This window comes from Actinia tenebrosa, unplaced genomic scaffold, assembly GCF_029948245.1.
Source record: "Actinia tenebrosa isolate PJP-AT-01 unplaced genomic scaffold, QUT_ActTen_1.0 PGA_scaffold0__85_contigs__length_37466705, whole genome shotgun sequence".
Taxonomy (NCBI): domain Eukaryota; kingdom Metazoa; phylum Cnidaria; class Anthozoa; order Actiniaria; family Actiniidae; genus Actinia; species Actinia tenebrosa.
In genome coordinates this window covers 24,910,316-24,937,033 of record NW_028292569.1, presented here as the reverse complement: position 1 = coordinate 24,937,033, position 26,718 = coordinate 24,910,316, and the positions used below count along the sequence as shown (strand labels likewise).

The 26,718-nt window shown below is 36.3% G+C and overlaps 3 protein-coding genes across 3 annotated transcripts in view; all 3 read left to right on the top strand.

The window, feature by feature from the left end:
• Window positions 1-4,406: 4,406 nt before the first annotated feature.
• On the top strand, window positions 4,407-12,804 carry LOC116306122 (T-complex protein 1 subunit gamma). The gene is made up of 18 exons (XM_031716167.2): window positions 4,407-4,552; window positions 4,635-4,696; window positions 6,143-6,193; window positions 6,375-6,437; window positions 6,568-6,664; window positions 6,853-6,973; window positions 7,425-7,505; window positions 7,933-8,038; window positions 8,674-8,756; window positions 8,836-8,902; window positions 9,003-9,037; window positions 9,399-9,496; window positions 9,754-9,934; window positions 10,421-10,505; window positions 10,670-10,771; window positions 11,143-11,283; window positions 11,595-11,726; window positions 11,965-12,804. Exons 1-18 carry the CDS (start codon window positions 4,534-4,536, stop codon window positions 12,064-12,066), a joined length of 1,626 nt encoding a protein of 541 aa, XP_031572027.1. The 5' UTR covers window positions 4,407-4,533; the 3' UTR covers window positions 12,067-12,804.
• A 511-nt stretch (window positions 12,805-13,315) lies between these two features.
• LOC116306132 (glyoxylate reductase/hydroxypyruvate reductase) lies at window positions 13,316-18,290 on the top strand. The gene is made up of 13 exons (XM_031716176.2): window positions 13,316-13,667; window positions 13,949-14,079; window positions 14,192-14,264; window positions 14,869-14,914; window positions 15,077-15,147; window positions 15,768-15,856; window positions 16,147-16,224; window positions 16,317-16,343; window positions 16,415-16,486; window positions 16,645-16,708; window positions 16,974-17,031; window positions 17,537-17,609; window positions 17,991-18,290. Exons 1-13 carry the CDS (start codon window positions 13,534-13,536, stop codon window positions 18,110-18,112), a joined length of 1,038 nt encoding a protein of 345 aa, XP_031572036.2. The 5' UTR covers window positions 13,316-13,533; the 3' UTR covers window positions 18,113-18,290.
• Window positions 18,291-19,179: 889 nt separating this feature from the next.
• LOC116306114 (laminin subunit alpha) overlaps window positions 19,180-26,718 on the top strand; it is a 34,671-nt gene continuing 27,132 nt past the window's right edge. The window contains exons 1-13 of the mRNA XM_089037163.1: window positions 19,180-19,633; window positions 20,187-20,432; window positions 21,373-21,432; window positions 21,904-21,981; window positions 22,496-22,718; window positions 23,420-23,538; window positions 23,778-23,868; window positions 24,405-24,493; window positions 24,619-24,724; window positions 24,847-25,008; window positions 25,437-25,536; window positions 25,800-25,866; window positions 25,963-26,407. Of these exons, the coding sequence (XP_088893289.1) occupies window positions 19,298-19,633; window positions 20,187-20,432; window positions 21,373-21,432; window positions 21,904-21,981; window positions 22,496-22,718; window positions 23,420-23,538; window positions 23,778-23,868; window positions 24,405-24,493; window positions 24,619-24,724; window positions 24,847-25,008; window positions 25,437-25,536; window positions 25,800-25,866; window positions 25,963-26,407 (2,122 nt within the window). The 5' untranslated portion in view covers window positions 19,180-19,297. The remainder of the gene's footprint in view (window positions 19,634-20,186; window positions 20,433-21,372; window positions 21,433-21,903; window positions 21,982-22,495; window positions 22,719-23,419; window positions 23,539-23,777; window positions 23,869-24,404; window positions 24,494-24,618; window positions 24,725-24,846; window positions 25,009-25,436; window positions 25,537-25,799; window positions 25,867-25,962; window positions 26,408-26,718) is intronic.

Sequence of the window (26,718 nt, the reverse complement as noted above, 5' to 3'; positions counted from 1 at the left end):
GCTATGAATGACTTGGAAGAAAGCACTTTGAGAGAAAGAGAAGGGAAGCCTCAACTTGAAACAAAGCTCTTTAATGGATCTTTTAGTGAAGATAAATCATTACTAAATACAGGCATTTTTGTTCTCTGACTATATTCTTGCAAAACAAAACTCGTGGCAGTAAGCCAGCAAAGTAACTGAAATGAGACAGACGGTCTCCTAACCGTTATATTTCACGACCCCATTCTTTCTGCGCTTCTTCGACGAAATGTGGCGGGAACCAGAGTAGATTTCTTAGCCCTAGCTTTTTTTTCCTTATCGTAACGTAATCTCCTGACTACAATTAACTAAAAACTACAACGTTCACACCTCTCAATTGTTGTGGATTGAATAAAATATGAAAACAATATAGCTCAGTAGTGTGGGGAGGAACAAGGGAAGCAAGTTGTGACGCTTCTCACACTTGTGTCCAGTGTGTATAGGTGTAAGTATTTTCAAGTTTCGCTAAGTAAAGAGTTTATTGTGAAATATAAAAGGAAAGGAAGTTCTTTCAGAAACATTTTAAAATTTCATGATCAGAAAAAATTTTTTTTGATACAGTTTCGTGTTATTTAAAAAATCGATTCACGGTTTAGCAAAAAGGAAAAGAAAGAAAAAAAGAGAACCAGCAAATCAAATCAGTCATGAAGTAACATTAATGGCTGTCTGCAGGTATCATTTGCCAGGATAATGGATGGGTAGGAATGGCATCAACCGTTATGGATGTCAGTAACTGTTATCTGTCTGGTATATTTTAAACTAAATTTGAAATAATCGTGGATGTTACGTTCAAAGCTTTTTTTCTTTCAATGTTTCTGGGTCAAGTTGTTTTTGCAACAAAGTTTGAAAAAAGTAACCTAAGGTGGTTTTTTGACATAAGTTTTTTTTTTAAAAAAAAAGGAACAACAAATATCCCGTATTGCGTATCTGAAGGTTCAGTTTCTAAAAAAAATTGTCCCAGCCTGCAATGATCATATTTTCTGACTTAATGCGCAAGCGCTAGCCTATCTAAATCTTACATAGTGTCAAAAGATCGATACTTTGGATCTTATATTATCAGTCATGTCGCTGCCCAAAACTTTACCTGTATTTAAAATTTTATGCAGTTAATATTGATTTTGTATTGTCTTTTTTATTTGAGGACATTGTTACTGTAAAGCCAAGGGTGCCATGTTCTTATGCTTGCCGATGTCTTACTTGAATCGCGAAATAATAACTCATGTAATAAAGTTACTAAAAACAAACGTAATAACAAGTTCAGGATATGAATGGACTTCGATTGCTTATTGTGCTGTCAAAGAACTTTTTTCGCTACTTTAACTTGCCAATGAGAGCTATTTTTTAGCGGGGGAATTTTTCGGGAAATAGGCAAAACGTTTTTTTTTTAACCGCGGTTCTTACTGTAAAATAAACTGTGACGTCAGAGGTGCATGAAGATGCAGATGTATTGATCCGCTAAAGATAGTGTCATTGGTAAGTGATCTTGTACGAAGATACCCCGTACACAAGTATATTCAAGAGTACTTCTAAGGACGTATTCCCATCGTACTGACAAGAGTAACTAGCTCAAGTACTCTCTCAGCAACTTTACATGATTGTTCAAATAGACAAATCCATTTTTGAACGTATAGGATGTTCGCTTTGTCTTATACTTTTGACCCCTTTGAACTCTCTTCTACATATTTCAAAGGCACTTGTCTTTATGCTTTTTACCAGTTTAAGTGTTTTAAATGACTGGGGAAGTTGGTCAAAACTACAGCTCTTGGTTATACCGCTCTCTTCTACTTATTTCAACGGAGGCACTTGTCATTATACTTTTGACCCGTTTTCGTTTCTAAGTGTTTCAAATGACTGGGCAACTTGGTTAAAACCACCGCTCTTTGTTATAACTCTTCTACTTATTTCAAAGGCACTTAACCATTAAAAAAAATATCTTTAGTAAGTTTTTGATGCAGTCAGTGGCTCTTAAAACTCTTTGCGAAACTAGTACTGAAAAAAGATAAAATGGAGGAAGCCCTTAAAGTATTAACATCGACATGACTCGGGCACTCGTGTCGCTATCTGGATTCTTCGAGTACTCGTTGACAAAACGACGCAATTCTAAACTCTAATGGGTATATTTCAAAGGCGCTTTTGAGTATGCACTAAAATACGCAACCAGATCGAAAATCATCAATACCTATTTGAAAAGTACTATTTTAAGTATATTTTATGAGAGAGCGTTCTCTTTGAAATAACTAACTTTCTTCAGCTCCATCATTAAATTATATATTTTTTTACTGAATTTCATTCTTACGGTATGTGGCGTTAGTTAACCATTTTGCTGAATTTTCCAATTTTCCTTTTTTATATTTTCCTGTCAAGAGTCGAGAAACTAGGTGCGGTCAGTGATTTGATTTATTCTGACACTGATGGGAGGTTTCTCTCTTTCCGGCTGGTAAAGCAGGCAGAACCAGAGCGTCTAAATTTAATCTGGATCCCCGTTCAATGCTGATACTGTTAGGGGCGGATATGTAGGGAAAGATAACGGTATTTTGGTAACGTTAACTCTCCGCACTACCTGACTACATGCAGCTGGCACACCCAGCGTGCAAACGAAATCGCGCGGCAGTCAAAATTATAAAAAAAACGAAAACTAATCCTGAGAGTTGTTTGGTATTAATTCACTGAACCCTTTTTTGGGTAGGGGGTTGGGATAGGCTGGGTCATATATGCTATATTCTAAGCATGTTGGCTCTAAAAAGCCATGTGGGGGGAGTGAATTTTGAAAAGTTTTGACTATGATGAAGGTACAGGCCAAGATCTTAAACAGGCTCATGGAGTAAAAGCTCCTAAAACTAATAATGGAAAAATCTTCTGGTATTGCGACTGAGGTGATTTGCCATCACGCCACACAGCACTTCAGTGACCAATTGCTCTGGAGATGATAGAATGTTTTCATGAATGAAACTAGAGTGAAGACACTTCGGCAGAAACTTTTGTTTCAAAAAAGAAAAAAAAAAACTCCTCAAAAATTGAAAGTTGATGAAGCCATCAATCAAAGACTTACACGACACAATTGCCGGATGAACTAAAACACCGAAACATAAAAGAACAATACTAATAATGGCTGGCTTCCTGAAATAAAATAAGCCGTGTCTGTTGGCCGGATATTAAGGGGAGGAAAAACTACGCTTAGTTCATGTTATTTTTAAAAGTTAATTGAAACACTTGAAACTTCAAAATTGAGAACGATTTTCTTTATCTGGGGAAATCGCCGCAAAGCAGCCATTAAAGCATCTGCTTGAATCAAACAAACGCCCTCGAGACGGTACGGGAATTGATAAACCTTCTTGATCCAACGATCTTAGACCTTTTGGCTCAGTGTCTGACCGCAATCCTAAAAACTTTGATGGCGTAATCCCCGAAAGTCGTTCATATTCATAATCTTATGTCATTGTCGTCGTTTCAATCCTAAGCTGGAAAAGTTCCGTTATAATCAGCGAATTAATTCAGTAAAAGTTTATCAAGAATCATCAGTATCAAAGTACATCCAGTAGCTCTTGTGAACGGGGATGGAAATGTTAAATGAGGATCGAAAAGATGGAAATTAAAGATTTACAGGTGCTATAGATTGCATAAGAACGGGGCATTTGATTGGGTGATTTTTTAGAGGTCTGTAGTGAAGAAATGGGCCTGTGTAGGGAATTCAGTTATGAAAATATTAATCAAATAATCACCCGCTGGTGTTAGCTTTTTATGTGTCTGGTTAAGATTTAGAACTGAATTGCTTCTCCTTCTGTTATTCTTTTCAACCCTTCCCTTCTCTTCTCTTCTCTGTCTCTTCTCTTCTCTTCTCTTCTTTTCTCTTCTCTTCTCTTCTCTTCTCTTCTCTTCTCTTCTCTTCTCTTCTCTTCTCTTCTCTTCTCTTCTCTTTTTAGTCTCTTCACTCATTCTTTCATTCCTTATTTCTTTTATGACTTATTTCAGGGGCGTACCCATGATTTTCCGAATGGTTTTCCTTCCTTCTTTTCAGTCTTTCCTCCTTCGCTATACTACGTATTTCTTGCTGTTATCCTGATATTCATTAGAGGCTAACTGAGCTTCAGGTGTAAAATGATTAAGAATCTCACGCGAACATGCTAGGTCAATCAATCATTGGATAATCATACCGCCCGTTCTTCAACGCGCTTTCCTCATTCACGTAATGAAGCAGATCTTATAATGGACAAAACTAAATTTTGAAGTAAAACTGGATATCTCAACTCAATCCGGGCACTCTCAGAAAGTGATTTCCAGTAAAATGTGTCTTTGCGCACTCAAACGATCTATCTATATGACCTAGAAAATCCTCGCCAGTAGCAGAGACTGTCTGTCTGTCACATTAGATACCAATCTTTCACGTCTTCAAGTACTAGCACCCAGCCCACTCATCTGGTTGTCAACCAACACGTGCAGGCGGCAGCCATATTGAATTTTACCGGTGAAATTTCGACCCTAAAAACCTTAGAAAAAACATATTAAATCCTAACAAAGATGTCCGTAATTGTTCTTAGTAAGTATATAGTTTATCTCTGAAGCCTATTTGAGACTGGTAGTGGTGCAAATTGTATTTAACGAGGATATTTTTGCTACAGATCAGAACACTAAAAGAGAGTCAGGAAGAAAAGTTCAGCTTTCTAATGTTCAAGCAGCAAAGGTGAGAAATAACTACTTTAAAGAACTATGAAAGACTCAAAACCTTTGGATTTATTGAATTACTAAATGCTTGATAATTATGTTTTTGATTGGAGTAAAATTTGTAGCGAAAAGTTTAATTTTTTTGGATCGAATCGCTTGAAATTCTTGTACATATTCTTGCATGAAAATGACATTGTGTATAATTCTCGTACATTGAAGCCAGCTATTCCTACCATTAATATCGTGTTATAGGAAGATTTTTATACCTCTTTGAGCCTAAGGTTGTGCTGTGATGCTTTTCGATTGATAGGGAAGGTTAGATTGGCCTGTTTTAGGATGACAAGTGACAAGATCTTGATATTATTGAACTCCTAAAGATATAAATTTCTAGTCAAAGACATCGCCCAAAATTAGAAAATTCGTATATCGGGTTGCTTTTGACTCAGAAGTTTGCATTATTTCAGGGTTATGTGTATTTTACCTTTTATATATTCTTGAAATAAAAGTTTGAATTATTTTTTCTTGATTTTTTTTCCTTACTCTAAAATTATGGGCGTGACTCTTTCACATATTGAACCTTTTCCACTTGATTTTGTGTAAGATATTGGTGCTCAGAACAGATTTATGTGTGTGCACATAATGTATAGATAGATTCGCAAAGTAATAGTTATGCAGAGACGTACATTGTGAAACTGGGGAGGGGTGTTAATGATGGCTAAGATCCAGTACATTTTGGCAAATCCGATCTCGATTGATCACATTGCATAGGAATTTTATAAACATAATGCCTTTGACATATTTGACAGATGATACATTGTAGAGCTGCAATTACAGTCATGTAGAGAACGGCCCCCCACCCCCCCCTCCACACACACACTTTTAGCTATTATCCACAAAAAATAAATTAAGGATCAACCCCTTCTTTTTAGTCTTCTGCAAAGTAGTCTGCCATATTTTGCAATCTAAGCCACCCTACTTTTTAAGATGCTCCAGTGTCCTTGGCTGCAGTTGTCCCACATCTTTGTCAGTACATTATACAGTAGTGTCAAATGCTCTTTGGTATTAAGAGATATATAGAGGATATTACATAGGCGCGCGGAGATACGAAATTTATCTTCGAGTGTTGAAAAGATCTCTCACAAGTGAGCGCAGCGAACGAGTGAGAGATTTTCAACACGAGAAGATAAATTTCGTATCTCCAAGCGCCCATGTAATATTCTGTTTATTATATAATTATCAATGGAGTATGTTTTGGCTTTTTCAGGCAATTATTTCCATGTATTTTTGAATAGCCATCGCAATGGTGTTATTTTCACACGTGAAAATACACGTGAAAATAACATGTTATTTTCACGTGTGAAGATATCAATTTTTCGAAATAGAGAAAAATAGATATTTCATTGGTAATTATATAATAAATATTAATACAAACTTGAATATCAAATATATATTTCTTTCTTTTTAGACTATAGCAGATGTCATTAGAACATGCCTTGGTCCAAGGGCAATGCTTAAGGTTTGTAAAGTAATAAAGATTGAAATGTGTATTGTCACATGTGGATTTGAATTGTACCTTGCCTATAACCACTCCTTATAGCTCCCCCTCCTCTTCCTTTTTCCTTCCTTTGGGGGAGGGGTGGAAAACATTTTTACACACACAGGTTATATGATTTTCTAAACTAAATTTTGTTTTGCAGATGTTGATGGATCCCATGGGTGGTGTGGTGATGACAAATGATGGTAATGCTATCCTAAGAGAGGTAATCTAAATCGTAATGATTTAATACAAGAATACTTTGTGATGGGTGGTAGAACAGGGAAGGCCAGTAATGTACATATAAGCATATAAGTTACCAGTTATGTTAAACATTAGAATGTTTTATCTTTCAGATTCAAGTACAACACCCTGCTGCTAAATCAATGATAGAGATAAGCAGAACCCAAGATGAAGAAGTTGGTGATGGTACTACCTCTGTCATTATACTCGGTAAGACTTCATAGTATTGATGATGGTATAGAGTCCTCTGGACCTGCTTAGTGGGTGAATTTGTTTGCTCAAATCATCCTTACACATACACCCCACAAACATGTTGACTGTTTTACTGACAGGTATGGCGACCTTCCTCCTAACACAGGTAGCCCAGGCCACTGAAACTAATGTTTTTATTTCTACAGCTGGAGAGTTCATGTCTTTTGCTGAACCTTTCCTTGAACAACAGATGCACCCTACACAGATTATAACAGCATATCGCCTAGCAATGGATGACCTTGTTGATATTCTTAAAAACCAAGTCAGGTAATACTTGTCATATAATTGTTCTCATGTTATCATGTCACTTATCTTGAAGACACTAGTGACTAGACTTTACATCTATTCATAAAGAAAAAAATTGACATGCTAAACTCAATCAAGAGAGAGAAGCTGCAATGTATGGATTTTTTGACACTGATGATATGAGGTGATATTAGAATCTGACCCAATGCATTTCAGTCGTTGAAAAATTAAGGGTGGTGTTTTGATAGTACACTGTACCTTCTCCCTACCTCTGAGGACTTGTATTTGATTCTCAAACTTAGGGCCACATGTAAGTAATTTTTGTTAGGATTCTCTCTTTATTAAAGGATTTCTCTTGATTCTTAGGTTTTCCTCATATTGAATGCTATAGTTTGGTACAAATATTTTTCATTTTGGTGTAAGATCTTTTAGTATTTTACTCATAACTTTCTCTGTACCATGTATGTTATAGTGTACCTGTAGATGTTGGAGACAGAGAAGAAATGTTAAAAATTATTAGGAGTTCAGTGGGTACGAAATTTATCAATAAATGGTAAGCACCGATTTTAGAAAGTATATCTATTCTTTTAGGCAACTTGCTGGGTCAGACTTCCTATAATGATGATGATGATGATGGTGATGATGATGGTGGTGATGATGGTGGTGATGAATATGATGATGACGATAGTGATGATGATGATGATGATGATGGTGATGATGATGGTGGTGATGATGATAATGATGGTGATGATGATGGTGGTGATGATGTTGATGATGATGATGATAGTGATGTTACGATGACAGTGATGATGGTGATGGTGATGATGGTTGGGATGATGGTGATGTTGATGATAGTAATAGTGATGATGGTGATAATAATAACTTAATAATCCTTCAAAGTCTAATAGTTCGGCACGCATGCCCTACTAATAATTTATTCTATTTATTTATTTAATATTTGAATGAATTTATCATTTCAGGGGTGACTTGGCGTGCAACATAGCTCTAGATGCTGTCAATACAGTTGCTCTCGATAGAGGAGGCAGAAAAGAGATTGATATTAAGAACTATGCCAAAGTAGAAAAGGTTTGTCAAACAATAATAATTCATAATACACTGATACAAAAAATAAAATAAAATAATACACTGAATTCAAATATGGCAACCAATGTGAATAACTATTGTTTTGCGCTGACTAGCCGCTGACTAGCCTCGTGTTTACGTGGAAATATAAAAATGTTTTCACATGTATGAGAGGTAGCCAATCGCGAGTCAAATTTCGGAGTTGGTTTTTGTGGAGGGAAGAAAACCAGTAACCCAGAGAAAACCCTTGAAGAAAAAGCCTTTATAAAATAACCGTTCTAATCTGGCGTTCTAATTGGTTGGGAGCATGTGCTTTATGAGAGAACACAGCACACAGAACACAGCACACTGGCATACTTTCATTTTAATCATTCATGTAATTGGTATTTTATAAAGGACATAAAAAACTTGCTTGCTGTGCTGTGTGGAAATATAAAGCACTTGGGGATTGTCAGATCACTCGAGAAGGGTCGAGAAGCACTCTGCTATGAGTTGTGCTTCTCCTAACACTTCTCTTGTGTTCTGCCAACCCTCACATACTTTATAACTGCACACAGCATGCATGCTCGTTTTTTATTTCTTCATTACACCCAAAACCAAAGAGGTCTAATTAAATGCTCTGGTGTAATTTTATTTAGGTACCTGGTGGTGATATAGAAGATTCAAGAGTACTCTCTGGCGTTATGATCAACAAGGATGTAACCCATGGCAGAATGAAAAGGTTTATTTTCCATAAAATTCTTTATGGTTTACAAATTATCCATCATACCCTAATTACTTTGATGCTTTTCTTACTTTAGACGCATTGAAAACCCTAGAATTGTGCTTTTGGACTGTAACCTTGAGTACAAGAAGGGAGAAAGCCAGGTAAAAAAATTAACAATGATAAATTCAATTGACAAGTGTCCACTGTGCGTGTGCAAAATATACAGAGTCCAATATATTTTGTTCTATCATTACCTTCTAGACAAGTCTAGAAATCTCTGGTGAAACAGACTTCAAGTAAGTGGTATATAAAACCATAGATCGTTTAACTACCTCACCTACTACACACACTCTGATTGGTCAAGGACTGTGGTGTATTAGTAAACAGAGCACAGTGCTGATGCAATCTGTATATGTATGCCCTGCTTTGCAAAGAAGTGTAAGAAAACAGCATTTAAAACTACAATGGAGTTTTCTTTTCATAATTATAATAAATCTGTGCTTTTTTCAGTAGTACAATACTTAGGAAGCTTATGAAATTGGGCATTACTAGCCTTCAATTTGTTCATTTTAAAGTGCTTACTACTGAAATACTGAGAGCATGCAAAAACCTATTTTCTTAAATATTGTATAAGTATTGATGAAAGTTATTTTACAGCCGAATTCTAGAGCTTGAAGAGGAGTACATCAAGAAGCTGTGTGATGACATCATTGCTGTTAAGCCTGACCTTGTGATTACAGAAAAAGGCATTTCAGGTGTGCATGACTTTTATACACATGTACGAATAATAATATACACCTACTTGCAAGAACGTTGTCATACGAAAATAGAACATTAGTGATTTAGTGCGATAGGAATTATATTAAAAGACAAAAGAAGAACTTTTTTTTTGTCTTTTAATGTATTCCTTTCTCACTGAATTACTAATGTTCTAATGTCGTATGACAACGTTCTTGCAAGTAGGTGTAAACAGAATGCTTGTTGATTATAATTCTCTTAAATACCCATATAGATCTTGCTCAGCATTTTCTGATGAAGGCAAACATATCAGCTATCCGTAGAGTCAGGAAAACTGATAACAACAGGATTGCACGTGCCACTGGTGCTACTATTCTTAATAGAACTGATGAGCTTAAAGAAGAAGATGTTGGAACTGGTGCTGGTCTCTTTGAGATTAATAAATTTGGAGATGAGTAAGTGACAAATTCTTATGGTAGTTGATGCAGAATGATTTCCCACATACATAGTATAATAATATACTCCTGTGTTTTTCTACCACTCATCTTCCTTCCATAAGTATTACCAGTTGTAATTTGTAATGTGGTTAACAATGAAATTCAATGTCTCATACACTAAGTAGTCTATTGGGAAGATTCTTAGATTGCTTTTACTAGCACTGTCAGTGTGGTTATGGATAAGGTTCATTAGCGTCCTCAGTGGTTCTTATGCAGGTCCCTTTACATCCCTATTTGAAGACAGGACTGCCGTTTAACGTAGTCATCTAAGCTACAAGGGATACAAAGTCCCTAATGTAGGGTGCCAGGTTTTCACTTTTTTTTCTAGTGCCTTGACCAGGGATTAAACCAAGACTTCAGTTTGGCTTTTTTTTAAATCTGCTCTTTTTTTAATACATTTATTGTATTTTAATATTTTTTATCTTTGCTGTATTTGCCCATCAGATATTTCACTTTTATTACTGAATGCAAGAACCCCAAAGCCTGTACTATTTTACTTAGAGGAGCAAGTAAAGATATCTTGAATGAGGTAATTGTCTTTCTCTTTATACTCATACAAATTAAATTTAAAGCCTGTGCTAGAGAAACTTATACTGCTATAACAAATGAAATAGATGATTAAATAGTGTAAAACGCATAGGAAAGGATGCATTTTATAATTATACATTATCATTTAATCTTAAACCTTATCAGGTCGAGAGAAACCTTCAAGATGCTATGAACGTTGCTCGCAATGTGATCCAAGATCCAAGGCTTGTCCCTGGAGGTGGTGCTTGTGAAATGGCTTTAGCTCATGTAAGTCAGACAGGAATAATTCCTATTGTTAGTAGCTAGTAATATTGGCAGTTCAGTTGTTGTAAGATAAGATGAACTGTGGAGCAGAAAGGTGTATATAATTGTTGTGGTGTGAGATTTAAAGTGGGCTGGGAAAGTAAGAGGTGTTGCATTGTGGGATAAAGTAGGGTTGATGGATAGTGTGGGGTATAATGTGGTGGGGGAGGTTTAAAGGGAGGTCTGTTAGTTAGAGGTGTTGCATTGTGGGATAAAGTGGGGTTGATGGATAGTGTGGGGTCTGATTGAGTAGGTTTAGTTGAGGTGAGAGGAGGTGGGACAAAGTGTTTTTTGGGTGCTGTGCAGTGCTGTTAACTTAATTAACTTAATTCCAGGCATTAATCGAGAAGTCCAAGTCCGTAGCTGGAATCCAGCAATGGCCATACCGTGCTGTGGGTAAAGCACTAGAAGTAATTCCCAGAACTCTTATACAAAACTGTGGAGCTAACACTATCAGAACCCTCACAGCACTTAGGGTATGCAAACTATTTCTTTTAATTTTTATTTTCGTTAATTCTGTCAAAGAACACCTATGTTTTGTTAGTCTAGGAAATATTTTCATGTACACAATGTACCTCAGCAAAAAAGAATTTTAAATTTTTTAAGTTTGGAAGGTTTGAGGAGGAAATTTCTTCAAGCACTGACTTCAAACATCATGTAGTAACAAACTTTCCCTATACATTATTGAAGTTTGAAGATTTTCTCTTACATTTCCAAGACTCAAATAATTATAAATAATTTTTATTATTATGGTTTTGATAGTCATTTCTTGTGTTAACACCAACAGGCCAAGCATGCAACTCCAGGGAATACCACATGGGGTGTTAATGGAGAAACTGGTGAAATAGTGGACATGACTGAGCTAGGAGTCTGGGATACTTACTCTGTTAAGGCCCAAACATTTAAAACTGCTCTGGAGGTAAACCAAAGCACTTGCTACTCTTGTTATTTAATTATCAATGCCTCATTCCAGAAAATTTCCTTTCCCCGCCATCAAGACTTATACAAAACTTGTAATTTCATTTTTCTTCTAACCCCCCACCCCTTGGGAATTTCTGATTTCTTATATTTTCTGGAACCACACAGTATGATTTGTTATAGAGGGGTTTTATGTCAGGTATTTTGTACATTAACATTTCTATTTTATTTATCTTTAGACTGCCATGTTGTTGCTTCGTATTGATGACATTGTCTCAGGAACCAAGAAGGCTTCCGGTAGAGAGGGTTCAGAATCTGGTGCTGCTCCTACTGCAGAATAATAACATATTTGCTTGAATGATGCACGAGAGCTTCACTCACATAACATGTCTAATATTGATGTGAGAGCACCTGCTAGCAATGTGCTCTGCCACAAAATCGTTTCACCTTGAGCATTGAATTGCAGGGCTTGAAATAATCGTTGGTAAGCTGCCAGTCATGATGGCCGGCCAAATTAGTTTTAGCTCAGTCATACCTTGTTTATTGCTTAACATTACTGGTCAAAAAGACTGGCAATGCAAAGATCTAATTCTGGGTTGACATTGTCCGACATCAAGCCATTATTTTAAGCCCTGGAATTGTGTTCTCAAATTTGAAAAAGTAGTGTGCATTTCAGGTATGAAATGTAAAAAACATTTGTAAGAAATGAGTGCTAGATTTGCTTTGGCTGCTTGACTTTGTTTTATGATATATTCATCGTTCAATCAAAGTCTAAGCCATCACCAATAAACTAATTACAACAGAAAATAATACATGTAGTCCACATATTATTTCACAAAAAAAAAAAAAAAAAGAAAAGAGTCAGAGGCATTTGGTAGAGTGATTTTACTTTGCCAGTGAAAGAATAGTCAATGTAATACTTAGTACTAGATACAAATTCCACTGCTTTCTTTTCTTTTACTTGTACTGTTAGTTACTTATATACAACTTTGTATTACAGGCAAGTAAAATCACTCTATCCTTGCATATGAATATTGCTTGGTTACTGGGGATGAGAAAATAAAACCATATAACTATGATTTCTTTACCATTGAACAACCTTCCCCTCTTCTTTGAGCATATGCAGTAATATCTCTGACAGGTTGTGCTATGGTTAGGGACCTGAAGAGTTAAAAATGGGAGCTGGAATTCACCTTTTTTGTGCTGGGAAAATGGGATTTCATGCACAGGGAGTGAGATCCAAAAAAAAGAAAACAATCAAAGGATGGGATAGCGATTTAAGCACTACATAGGCTGGGACTATGGGTTTTGGGCAAAATGATGACTTGGAAATGGGATTAGGACCCCACATTCAGGACCCTGTACAGTGCAAGGAAAGCTTTACCACAGGAAGCCCAAGGTAAATGAATATAGATATAGTTATCCATTGTTGTGAAGGCTTTATTGAACCAAAAATGCAAGGAATCGATACAAACATTGATAAAAAAATTAACATCGTCTTTTTCAATTTTATGCAGTCATTTTATTTTTCAAATTTACTGTCTAAGTTTTATCCAGCAGCCCTTGCGGGTGTGTTAACGGAGGAACGCCTGCTAAATTTCGTGATTATAGAACTGCAGCGATTTCTCCCTCAGTTTGTCTAATTTTACTTCGTAAAAACCGCGCTTTCACTCTAATTATAGTATCTGACAAAAGGTCTATTATATGATGCAGTAACTCGAGAATTTCCCCATTTTTTATGACAGTTCTAGCCTTTTTCGAGTAGTTTTAAATATTTGAAGGACAAATATAAGCATAGGAACACCACCATGCTTCTTCTAAGGAGAGCTTGGAAGCCCGCTTTAATTTGTACAAGAACAATAGCAACGAAAGCAAATAATAAAGTACTAGTTACTCGTCGAGTGCCTCTGCCTACCATGGAGATTTTGAGGAATTCCCAAAGGTGTGTATGAAAACGACTTTAAGAATTATCAAGCATGCATACTGAATATTATAATTTTTTCTCAGGTCAGTAACTAGCAGAATTATATAAAATAGCACTGGTTGACAATGCTGAAACCCCTGAGGGACCCCCTTATGAGTTCGATCCTTGCTCTGTTTCTCTGTCTTAATACATAGTGCTTGCCTCAGACTTTGTTCTAAATCAAGTGCTATTACTCTGCATATATTTCTTTAAAATAAAGTCTATTTGCCCAGTTTTGTTGCATTGTCTTGCTTTCTTAGCTGTGAGCTGGATGTATGGGACTCTGATGACCCAATCCCAAGAGAAGAACTACTGAAAAGAGCTCAAGGCAAAGATGGGCTGTATGTCCTGTTGACTGAGAAGGTTGATGCTGAGTTGTTAGATACAGCAGGTTAGAGTTACGTTAAGCAACACATTTTCAAAAAGTGATTGCTCAGTCTTCCAAGTCAGGCTCTCATTACTAATTAATGGCATTACCAATGTCTTGTTATGATATTTTACAGGTGAACAGCTTAAAGTTGTCAGTACTATGTCAGTAGGCTATGATCATGTGACCACTAGTGAACTTAAGAAAAGGTGCAGTAGGAACTGTTCATTTGCTTAATTTCATTTTATTACAAGAGAACTGTTATTAAATTCGAAGAATCAAAAGGGGGGGGGGGGGGGGGGTGCAGTGGTTGTAAACTTGCATTTCACGTCTACATGTGAGGAGAGTTTGTTTGACAGGCATGGAACTGGCATGGAACTATTTCTGTTTCAGCATATTAAAGCCTTAGAAAATCGGGTGAAGGGGACTCTGATTGAAAAAGGGCTGGGATGCATGGCATGGACACAGTAATTCTATATCCACTGACTGCAAAAAGAATCTAGAACTTTAAATTTTTGCAGAGGAAAACTGGAGGTCAAGCACTCAATGCAGTGTTTTTGCTAAGGCCAAACAAAAAAATAAGTGTGTTTCCTGTTGTGCGACTGACCTTAATTTTCTTGCTGATTTTTGCTGACCCTTTTTTTCATTCCCAAATGCACCACAGGGTTCCCAGTAAGCTCATTTCCACTGTTGTATCAGTAAAACATTCAACCTACCGACCCCAATCATTTTACTCATGCAACAGGAAACACACTTATTTTTTTGTTTGGCCTAATAATGTTTTACTTATCTAATAATCTTGGTTAAATACAGAAACATTCCACTGGGTTACACACCTAATGTTCTCACTGATGCTACTGTAAGTATTTACACTGACTTTACATTGTGGGCTTCCTGTTGCTGTTGATGTTCATTGTGCTTATTTGCCAAAATAATATTTTATTTATTTGAATGACATGGCTGTCATAGAACCATATGCACCCTAATGTGTTTTCTAAACCTTAAAAAATGATCATTCTAGGCAACGCTGACTGTTGCACTGTTACTGGCAACTAGTAGAAGACTTATCGAATCTGCAGCAGAAGTCAAAAAGTAAGACTAAATAAAATACCAACTAAAGATAGATCTTTTTGTAGTATTGGTGATAAGGTCAAAGTAATGGTCCAAAATATGAACCTGATGTTATTTTTTTCTAAATTGGATTCATAAGATGACAATTTTTTGACCTTATTCCTAATGCCCATATACTGAATTCTAGAGGCTCTCTGGCTCTAGTGCTTCTTGTTATTGGTTCAAGGTTTTGTTATCAAAGCACTGGAGTGAGAAAGCCTCTAGTACCCAGGGTATAATGCCCAATGTTGTTGGATCAAACATGTGAGCATGAGTTTACATTTCTGTATCTTGTTAGTATGGTCATAATTAGGAGTCGGTGAAGTTGTTGGGAAAAGCAATATCACTATGGCTAAACAAAAAAATAAGTGTGTTTCCTGTTGCATGAGAAAAATAATTGGGGTCGGTAGGTCAGATTTTTTTTACTGATACAACAGTGGAAATGAGCTTACTGGGAGCCCAGTGGTGCATTTGGGAATGAAAAAATATTAGGGTCGGCAAAAATCAGCAAGAAAATTAGGGTTGGTCGTGCAACAGAAAACACACCTATTTTTTTGTTTGGCCTAATATGATTCATTGTTTTTATTTGTTGGTGCCTTTAGTGGAGGGTGGAGCACATGGAAACCTCTGTGGATGTGTGGATCAACTCTTATGGGCAGCACTGTTGGGATTGTTGGACTTGGAAGAATTGGTATTTAAACATATTGCTCAGTCATTTTAATGTACAACTTTCATGCTGCACTTTCTTCCTTGAGTTTTTTAATAGATGTATATGAATGCAAGACATGCTTGCTTTTCTTATACTTTTCATCCATTCATCCATTCCTTTGTTTGTCCAGCCATCCATTTCATTGTTCATCCATCCATCTGTCCATCCATTCATGCCTTCGTTCATCCATTCCTTTGTTTGTCCCGCCATCCATTTCATTGTTCATCCATCCATCTGTCCATCCATTCATGCCTTCCTGTTTTTGTCTTTAGGTGTAGCAGTTGCCAAGAGACTTGTACCCTTTGGTGTTTCAAAGATATTATATTCTGGGCGTAGCCCTCATAATCAAGGTAATACTGAACATTATTTACAGCCCTTTTTATGTCTTCAGTTTTTGTCCATTTCTCATATTTGGTTTTCTCTTTTTTCCGGTTTTTTACAGCTGAAGCAGAGGTCAATGCAGCATATGGTAAGAGACCTTTTCAAGTTAGGATTTTGTTTTAGTAAAACTTTAGTTTATTAATTTTTTTTCCTTCTCAGTTAGCATTGATACTTTACTCAGAGAATCTGACTTTGTGGTTGGCTGTCTGGCATTGACGCCTGAGACTAATGGTAAGAAAAGCTAGCAAATCTCCTAGTCTACTCTATTTTATGGGAGTCATGTGGTGTCAGAGGGAAAGACAACACAGGATACCCAAAAGTAGAAGCTTTGTGAGGCTAACAAAAACTAAGATTAAAACTAAAACTAATATTATCTCATCATGTGCTAGAAATGTTTAACAAAGATGCTTTTTCCAAGATGAAACCCTCTGCTATATTTGTCAACTCCAGTAGGTATGTCTATGTACTTCATTTGTCCATAGTTAATAGATGGGTCTATACCTCTCTGTTAACTATGATTAGCCTTAAGTAATCTGGACAGGAAATTGTGTTGAAACGTCTGTTATGCAAAAGGGTTTTCCGTCCATCAGATTTATTGGGAATATATTAGCAAAAAATAATTGAACAGACAAAAAGACAAAACATAGTAAATCAGTATACACCATGGCGGTGGTATTTTTCGTGAAATCTTATCTAATTTCTTAATGTGTTTTCACAGAGGCGGGGTTGTTAATCAAGATGACCTTTATGATGCATTATTAAATGGAAACATTAGGGTATGATGATTTTAGAACATCACAGATAGTTTATGATATGTGACTACTTTTACTTCTCCATTTCCAGAGGGAGTCAGTAAAAATCTAGAATGTTAGAACTATTTTTACTGTACTAAGAAAGGAAAAATTATATATGTTTCGTTGGCTCAACTTTACTTTCCTGCGCGCCTAAAATTTTCAACCACAGGAAGCCCATCAAACGCCACCCTGTAATATTCAACTTTCAAAACATCAGTCGTACCTATAAATTTCGAATTGCACTCGAGACCGTGCGATTTCCTATTACGTATTAGTTAACGCACGCCAAGAGAATATGATGTAATATTCTCTTGCGCACGCTTAATAAAGCACACGCAAGCCAACCAGGATCACTCGCACCTCACGAAGGCAATTTCACAATCGCGACTTCGACGCTCGCTTTTGTCTCCACTTGTTTCTTACCCTGAGCGACGTCACCCTGAGCAAAGTGGAAAAGGACTATCATGTTTTTATATTCTTGCAACAGGCTGCGGGGCTGGATGTAACTGTGCCCGAACCTCTACCAACCGACCACAAGCTGTTGACACTTAAAAACTGCGGTAAGCTAGCTGTTAATTTTTAAATCTTCAGATCGGTGAATCTATTTAGTTCTCATGAAAAAAAAACTTTTAAATGCGACCAATACTACACTGCATAAACACCCCAGTTCAATCGACCGCCTTGGTCAGATGCTTGACCAATGTTATGTAACACAGATAGTAAGTATAAAATCTATTAAGCTGCGACGAAGGGGGCCCCCTTGGTTTTCAACACCAATGCAATAACCACTTAATATAGTAACCTCTGTAAACCGACCAGCTTCATTTTATTGGGGTATTAGTCTACGAAAGGTGCGCTTGCCCGATTTAGAAAGATTTTGCGCAAGGCTTACGTTTTCCACTAGATATTTTTTCGTTCACTATCCCGTTATTTTCTTCTAGTTATTCTTCCTCATATTGGTAGCGCGGAGGACGCAACAAGGACGGAAATGGCTACACTTGCAGCCAGAAATCTTCTCGCAGGGTTGAGAGGAGAAAAACTTCCTGCGCAGGCTGATCTCTGATTCATAGCTAAGACTATTATCAAAGTCGAACTTCACATTAGCCGAACGCATTGAAAACAGTGCATAATAATGTGCTTTTTCATGGGGTCAACTTCTCGGTTTGTTTGACCTCTCAGTCTAACTGTACTGTCAAACATAAAATAATCTTTCTTTAAAATAATAAGGCAGGGACGGCGGAACCGGGGGGGCTGGGGGAGGGGGGGGGGGGGCTTTAGCGCCCCACTTTTTGTGACATTTTAATTAATACTCACTATTGAGCCCCCCAATCAAAAAACTGCTCTGCCGCCCCTGTAAGGGTATAAGAGAGAAAGAGTCGCCGAAACTACCACTTTCCTAAAGTAAAATGTAAATCATGAAATATAAAATAATTTACTTAAATTAAAAAAAAAAAAAGTAGAAGGAAAAGAATGGCTAAGAATCCCACTTTTTAAATGTAAAATTGTTACTGAATGGTTTAAAATTAAATAACTTGTTTACAAAGGGATAAACTTGTTTAAAACTTGGTTTTGCTATCGACACAAGCATAGACATAGTGTTTTAAAGTTGACTGAAAGTTTCGTTTTAACCAAATTATGAAACAGTAACCGAACTTCAAGGGCTGTTTTAACTTGCATGTATTATTTTATAACTGTCATGAACTGTGCTTTATAACTGCACACAGCACGCGCGCGTTTTCTATGGCTTCATTAGTGTACTGTAATCGGGAGCTGACACGATTTGATACGAATTTCTTGAAGATACTAGTTGAGTGCATTTAGTCACACTAGTTGTTGAATAGTAAATAACTTATCTAATTTAGGTGGTGTCAACTATTCAACAGTTAGACTAAATTCACTCTATAGCAGAATCAAGCATGCGTAAAATTGACACTAATGGACTAGTGTAAAACTTTCAATTAAAGTTATTATCCACAGGGAATTTTGTCTTTCTGATTTTAAAATTCGCTGAAAACATTCCTGTAAAAATATCGCTTGTCTGTATTTGTATCCGAAAATAAATCTGATTTAAGGCCGTTAGGTTTGAAATTAGATCAAATTTCGACGTTTATTGTTAGGGGGATTAAATCAAACAAAAAATACAAAAGGCCCGACTTTGATTAGCATATGTCAGTCATTGTTTAATCCATTTCCTTAGTAGCAAGACGCACAAAGCCTAGTTACATACCATACGAAGGAACTCCACAAGATGGCGTTCGCTATTCTTGTAGTGATTCTAACTCTTCATACGGATTTTATTGTCGGGATTAATGGCGCTCTGAGTACTTCAACCACAAATGCAGCTTTCAAAAAATATGTTGTGGCTAAAAAAACTTGTGGAAGTCCTCCGGAGAAATACTTCTCTTCGTCACAGAACGAGGTTCCACCGAGATTTCGAGAAAGTCAATTTTGCAATGCCTCAAGTCCTACAGATTCTCACAATGCTTCGTACTTGGTAGACGGCAATAGAGATACGTTTTGGCAGTCGACTTCAATGGTGAATGCTGCAAACATTACTATTGACTTCTCTGGTCCGATGCACAAGGTAAAAAATGTATACAAATTTACTCGGTAACCCCTTGAGTGTTATCGGTTGGAAATCAATTCTTTCTACCATTTGTATTCATCGCTGTAACTGGTACTTTACGATCTTTGGCCCGTTTTTCGCAACTTGATCTTAACTTTTTATAATTTCATATTTTTATACAAACCATATCGATTTTGCGGTTAAGTGACGCATTAAAAATTTAAGTTCAATTCATGACTCGTTACTTTGGAGATTTCAATATTTAACTTCGCTATCTTTAAATTAACTAGTTCGGCAGTTCATTTTCGGGGTTGAATTCATATTTTTCGTGCAAAAAATGTACATGATTTTAAGGAAATTCACTACATAGATCTCGGAAAAATAATGATAATAATTTATTTCGTTTTTAGACAGCTGATTTTACAAATCCAGTTCATTTATTTTCGATACTATTAGTCCACTACATTTTTTCGTACCTTTTCCATTCGATCTGGATCGAATATGAAAATCTTCATAATTTATCTTCATATGACGTGTAATAATTTTCTTTATTATTTATTTTTGTTTTTAGTATTACTACGTCGATAGCATTGAGATTGAGTTTGGAGAGTTCTACCGACCAATGCAGATGGCGTTTGAGAAGTCCACAGACCATGGCGAGAACTACATCCCCTGGCATTACTATGTATCGGAGGAAAATCCCGAAAACCAGTGCCAAGAAAAGTTTAACATTTCCCTAGGGTCAAAACCTGCTTATGTGGACAATATTATATGTACGCAGTATCCTGATCCAGTAGCTCTTCCAAAAGATCAAAAGGTATGGTAAATGGATTTTGTAAAGATGTAAGGGACAGTTTATTTTTTATCAAGAAGAGATTGATTGAGGAGGGGTATATAGGTGAGCACTTGGAAAAGTAGTGCCTCCCCTTTAACACCTTTATCATTGCTAGTTGCACTGATAGAGACAACAGTCCCACTTGCTTATAATTTATTTGATTGACAGCATACTGTAGGCTATACAGTACATTGTCAATCAAATTAATTGTTATAAGAGTAGTTTCCCATGCACCTTTTCGCAGTAACCCTGTACCTTAGACTGCGAGGGGTCCCACTTTTTCTTTCAGACTCCGTAAAAACGAGTGCATGTTGTCACACTCTGTACTGTACCTTTACGTACTCTAACAGTACTCTAACAGTACAGTGCAGTGTAATATTGCACAGTTTCCATGTCATGACTGTTGTCTAGATAAGGACCTAGATAAGCACCAATGAAAGCAGTGGTAGTAAGGCATTATATATGTAGTACTAATCAGTGCCAATACTGCTTGCCCCCTTCCTTGGAATCCCTTTTCGAAATTACCTAGATTTGTACCAAAAAAGGAATTTATAATACATCGAAAATCTTTAAATTTAATTTTCCTGTCTCGTTTCAAAATTTTTATTTCTTATTCTAATAAATAAATAAATAAATAGAATAAAATGGGAGCTGGCATTCTCCTTTTTGGGCTGGGAAAATTGAATTTTACACACTGGGAATGGGATTCACAAACAAAAAACAAAAACAAAAAAACAGGAATGGGATTGAGATTTTAGCAATTAATACATAGGCTGGGACAATGGGATTTGGTCAAAATGTGGGCTGGGAAATGGGATTAGGACCCCACTTCTGGACCCTCTTATTACTGTTTATTAGATTAAGAAATTTTATTATAACTGAAATTATATGATTTATTTATATATTTTTATTTGTGTCACAGGTTGAATGGAAACCTGCCTTCCTTAGAGGTGAACCAAACAACCCCACAGTTAAGCTAGTGGTATGTTGATTCTATAAATTAATATGATATATAATAAAGAGCTATTTTCATATGAGTGGGAGACAATAATGTAGCCATTCATAAAAGGCTGGTTTAAATGGTACAATTTTCGCCTACAACTATTGTATACAACATGCTCGCGTCTGTTGTAGGCGAGTTGTAAGCTTGATTTACACACTACGACTCGAGTTGGCGAGCGTGTTGTATACGATAGTTGTAGGCAAAAATCATACCGTCTAATTCAACCGGCCTTAACTATGCCTCATTATTAAATAAATTATTGGAAGACAACAGAAGCCATTTCAGTGTTACAACACGTCCTAGCTACTGTGTGAGGGCTGTATTACAATACTATACTTTTCCCACTTATATATAATAAATGAAATAAAATAAATAATTAATATAAAGTTGCCATTCCCATATGCCAAGTGCTAACAGCTTTTACCTCTTACCTCATGTTTTATGTTCTAGGATTGGATGAATGTTACCAACATTCGCATCAATTTTTTAACATTGAATAAACCCTATGACCCTCTTGCAGTTCTTTGGGTAAGTCACAGATAGCTGTAGCCTTTCTAATTTTTGTTGGTAATTCACATGCAATTCTCACATCTCTGTACCCCAACTTTATAAGTGAAAATACTTGAAAATACAAGTTGTATTACATGCTAGTGTATTATATTCAAAATCAAAGTCCAGCAAAATCAAAAGTGCTTAGTAATCCATAGATTATTTTTCATAATGATTTACATTTTGAAATAATACCGTAAGTGCCCCTCTCCCCATTAACAGTGACCCTCAAAACTACGAACTTTTAATAGACACCAATCATCATAAATGTGAAAAAAATATTTGGTACTCCAAGAACTATTGTTACCAGAGAAAATGGTTGTCCACCCTCCAAATTTCCATAGTCCATACCACCCCATAAATTACGAACACTCCCTTGCTTACAGATGTTTTGATTGATTTTAAATAAATATAGAAAAATAAGCCTGTTCAGTTTCTTGACTGTATAATACATTGATAAACTAATGAGAATGGGAATAAATTTTGTTTACAGTATCATTATGCAGTAAGAGAGGTAAAGGTGATAGCATACTGCGACTGTAATGGACATGGTGTTTCCTGCAACTATAACGAAACAATAGGTGACAATAAGTGTGCATGTCAACCAGGAACGTGTGGAGACAAGTGCGAACATTGTTGCCCAGCTTATAATCAATATGCATGGAAACGAGGAAGTAAGGGACCTATGGTGGTTGACGAAACCTCAGCATGTCAGTGTGAGTATGGGGTCATTTATAGGTTGTATAGAGGATATCATAGGTGTGGGGGGATACGAATGTCATATTAGAGTGTTGATAATATCTCTCATGAGTAAGTACAGCAAACTTCACTGTGTAGAAAGTACGAAATTCAAGACCGGATAAATCCTTTTATCATATAAATTATTCATAAAATAACTATATTTCTTATTTTCAAAAAATTGATATTTTTACATGTAAAATAACATGCTATTTTCACATGTGAAAATAGCATGTTATTTTCACATGTGAAAATATCGTTCACATGTGTATTTAAGCTATTTATGAATAAAAGCTTTTTATAATAATAAAAAGCTTGTTAAGTTCATTTTATGGATAAATATATAATAAACAGAATATTACATGGCCGCTTGGAGATACGAAATTTACCTTCTCGTGTTGAAAATCTCTCACTCATTCGCTGTGCTTCAACATTCAAAGATACATTTTGTATCTCCGCATGCCCACGTAATATTTGCTGCGCTCACTCGTGAGAGCTCACTCGAAGATAAATTTTGTATCTCCGCAAGCCCATGTAATATCCTCTATATATTTCATCAAATAAAATTTAATAATTTGAATTTGATTTTTCTTATATATTTATTACTCTTAAAATGTTAATTATGAAAATAAATATGTTGATTTTACTTTTTTCCTATTCTCTTTTATTTAATTTTTAGTGTGTAACTGTCACAATCACAGCAATGTGTGTATCTACGATGAAACCATTGAACGCATGAATGCAAGTCTTACCATGGACAACAAATATAGTGGGGGAGGAGTGTGTCAAAACTGTCAGGTAATTAAGTACATACAGGCTATTGTATTTCTTATAGGCCAGTTCATAGTTTAAGAATCGTTTTCTGTGCGCACGCAAAGTTTATTATTCTTAAGGGAATAATGGTACCTATGTTCTGTTATCAATTCCATATGGTCCAACTCCAGAGCATCCTGTGCCTAGTTTTGCCCTTATGCAGGAAACCCAACATATATTTCTGACTTCTTATAAACAGTTTTACATTTTCTTTGCCTCTAAAGCATAATACAGAAGGTGTCAATTGTGAAAGATGCAAGCCTTACTATTATCGCCCTGCAAACAGAAGCAAGCTTTCTCTTGATGTCTGTGAATGTAAGTTTTACGAAGTAGACAGAATACTGCTGGCTGTGAAAATTGCACTCTTTTTTTATTCAAGGGGATGTTAGTGACCAATCCCTGAATTATTATAGAGGGGCAACAATGTTAGGACATTAATTTTACCATGCAAACTAAAAAGGAAGGTCCCAGAAATTTATGCAAGCCTTTGAGGGGCCAAGTCATTACTTTTTGTGCAAATTGGTAAGAACAAGGAAAGGAGTATAAATGAAGGGGTGACTAACATTTTTTTATAGCAGGAAATGGAAAGAAAAATATGCAAATCAAAACTAAAATGCATCAGCTCTCCTTGACCTCCCTTACATGCAGGCAACATACACTTTCTTGTGCAACTCCTTTCATGAAACTTAATATGCACTAAAAAATAATTATAAAAATATTCTGAAGTTTTACATGTACCTTTTTGCAAAAAAAAAAAAAATCGGAAAATGACAGAAAAACATTTTTATGACTAGAGCTGAGTTGTACATTTGTTTAACAATACCTTAAATGATTTTCAACTTTATTTCTAGCATGCAACTGCAGCAAGGCTGGTTCAAGAAATGAAACACTGCCGGGAGTCCTATTTAGGGAATGTATGAGAGAACCAGGACAGAATCTCGTAAGTTTATCCACAGGAATACTTCACAAATTTAGAAATTTTTGTTCTCTGATACAATGATTCTTGTCTACATGAATTTTTTTATATTTTTTCATATTCACTTTAATTCCCTCCATTTTTAACAGCTTCCAGGTGACTGTCTTTGTAAGAACAACACTGAAGGGAGAAGGTGTGACCGCTGTAAACCAGGATATTACAACCTGACTGAATTTAACCCAGAGGGATGTCAAGGTGAAAACTACGAGCAGCATATATTTGTGCAAATAATTTTTAGTATATACATGTATATTACATAGATTATAATTCTAGAAATAGCATAATCATTGACAAGTCTGATTGCTTTATTTTTGCAGTGTGTGTGTGCAATCAATTGGGGACAGTCAATAAGTCCAACATCTGTGAACCGGACGACAAAGGTCAATGCACTTGTAAACGCAATGTACAAGGTGTTACATGCGATACATGCAAGGATACCTTCTATGGCCTCAGTCATGATAATGTCCTTGGCTGTCAAGGTAATGAAGTTTTGTATGTGTACATTGTATGTACATACTGAAAGACCTTACCCTGTCCTAGCTTCACTAAGAATATAAACTTAGGTTTGAGTGATTGTGGTGTGGTAGCCAGAGCATTCAACTCTTGCTATTTTGTGACACCCCAGGATCTAATTCCCAAGCTCAGGGAATTCAGGGTTATAATTATTATGTTATTCAGTTTTTTGTTGGTATTCTCTGGTTTCCCTCTCTCAAAGATCAACTTCTAGATTCAAGTTGGATTAATTGGAAGAAGATTCACTAAGTGAACCACTGATGGACATATTAAGCTTTTGTGATCAATTCATTAAAAATTATACTATTTATTTAGGCATTGCGACTGATTGTTGCCCATTATTCAGGGTAGTGCTTAACTTTGATTGTAATATTTTTTATTGTACCTGTTTCAGCTTGTTTGTGTAACTATGGTGGATCTAATGGTTCTGTTTGTGTCAAACATAATGGTCAGTGCCCTTGTCTAGAGAACATTGAAGGACGACAATGTGAAAGGTAATACAACAATAACAATAGTCTTCCTAGATCTTTATCATCATCAAACTTGACTTTACTGGCACTGACTGGAAACCATGGGCGGAGCCAGGATTTGTGTACCTAGGAGGCCGGGGTGGGGGAGGAGGGAACGAGTAGATGACCATTGTCAGTGTAGAGCTCCTTTGCTCCTAGCATGCATTTTTCCTTATTTTGAGAGTGATCAGCCATTACAGGTTGTTATGGAAGCGACACAATTCATGTTCTTCTTGCTTTTCTCTCAGGCCCGAAGACAGGGCATATTACCCTGATTTACACTTCATTGGAGGAAACACTCAACATAATCCAGAGGTAACACATTATATATAAGTATTATTTGGCATGCCTTGATTTTGTGGCCTCTTTTAGCAGATGTAAATTCTCAAAATTTTATCTATTTATCCTCAGACAAACTCCTGGTCCACAACGTTCAACGTTACAACTGGTCGTTCCACCAACTCGGGTCTTTTTGCCCTCCTATTATATTATCAAAGCGATTCCTCTCAATCGGTAACCGTTACTGTGACAATGTCAACAGACACAATATCAAAGAGTGTTGCCCTTGACAACTGCTCAAGCACATGTTATCGGAATTTATCTCAGTTTGGAGAGATGAACCTTAGGGGGGTGGTGAAAGTAAATATTACATATTCTGGTGCTAATGGTTTTGAAGGAAAGAGAGTTGTTGCTCTGCCGAAGGAGTTTTATCAACCTGATATCCTGCAAGAAGGACAGGAAGACTTCCTTGGGAACTGCAGTGTTATTAGCAATGGTCCTATCGGTAATTCGTCGGAGGAGTTCTGTAAGAAGGGCGTGTTTACTATCACTACTGGATACCTTGGAAAGGCGTTAGGTGAGAAACTGTACATTATTAAAAAAATAAGAAACACACAAGACTGTGCTTTATGTAGTTATGAAGCACTTGGGAATTGGCACTGAGAACACTTAGAACATACTTATCTTGTATCCCGCAAATTTTTGAATGCTTTATAAGAGTACACAGCACGGGATGCATTTCTGTTGCCTTTAACGAGAAATATCATTGAAAGTAACATGCTATTGACACCTGACTTCAATCATTGGTCTCCAATTACTTCAGGCTCCGAGCCAGTTTTGTGCATACCCATCATGCAGTATGTAGCATTTATTTGCATGAAACTGATA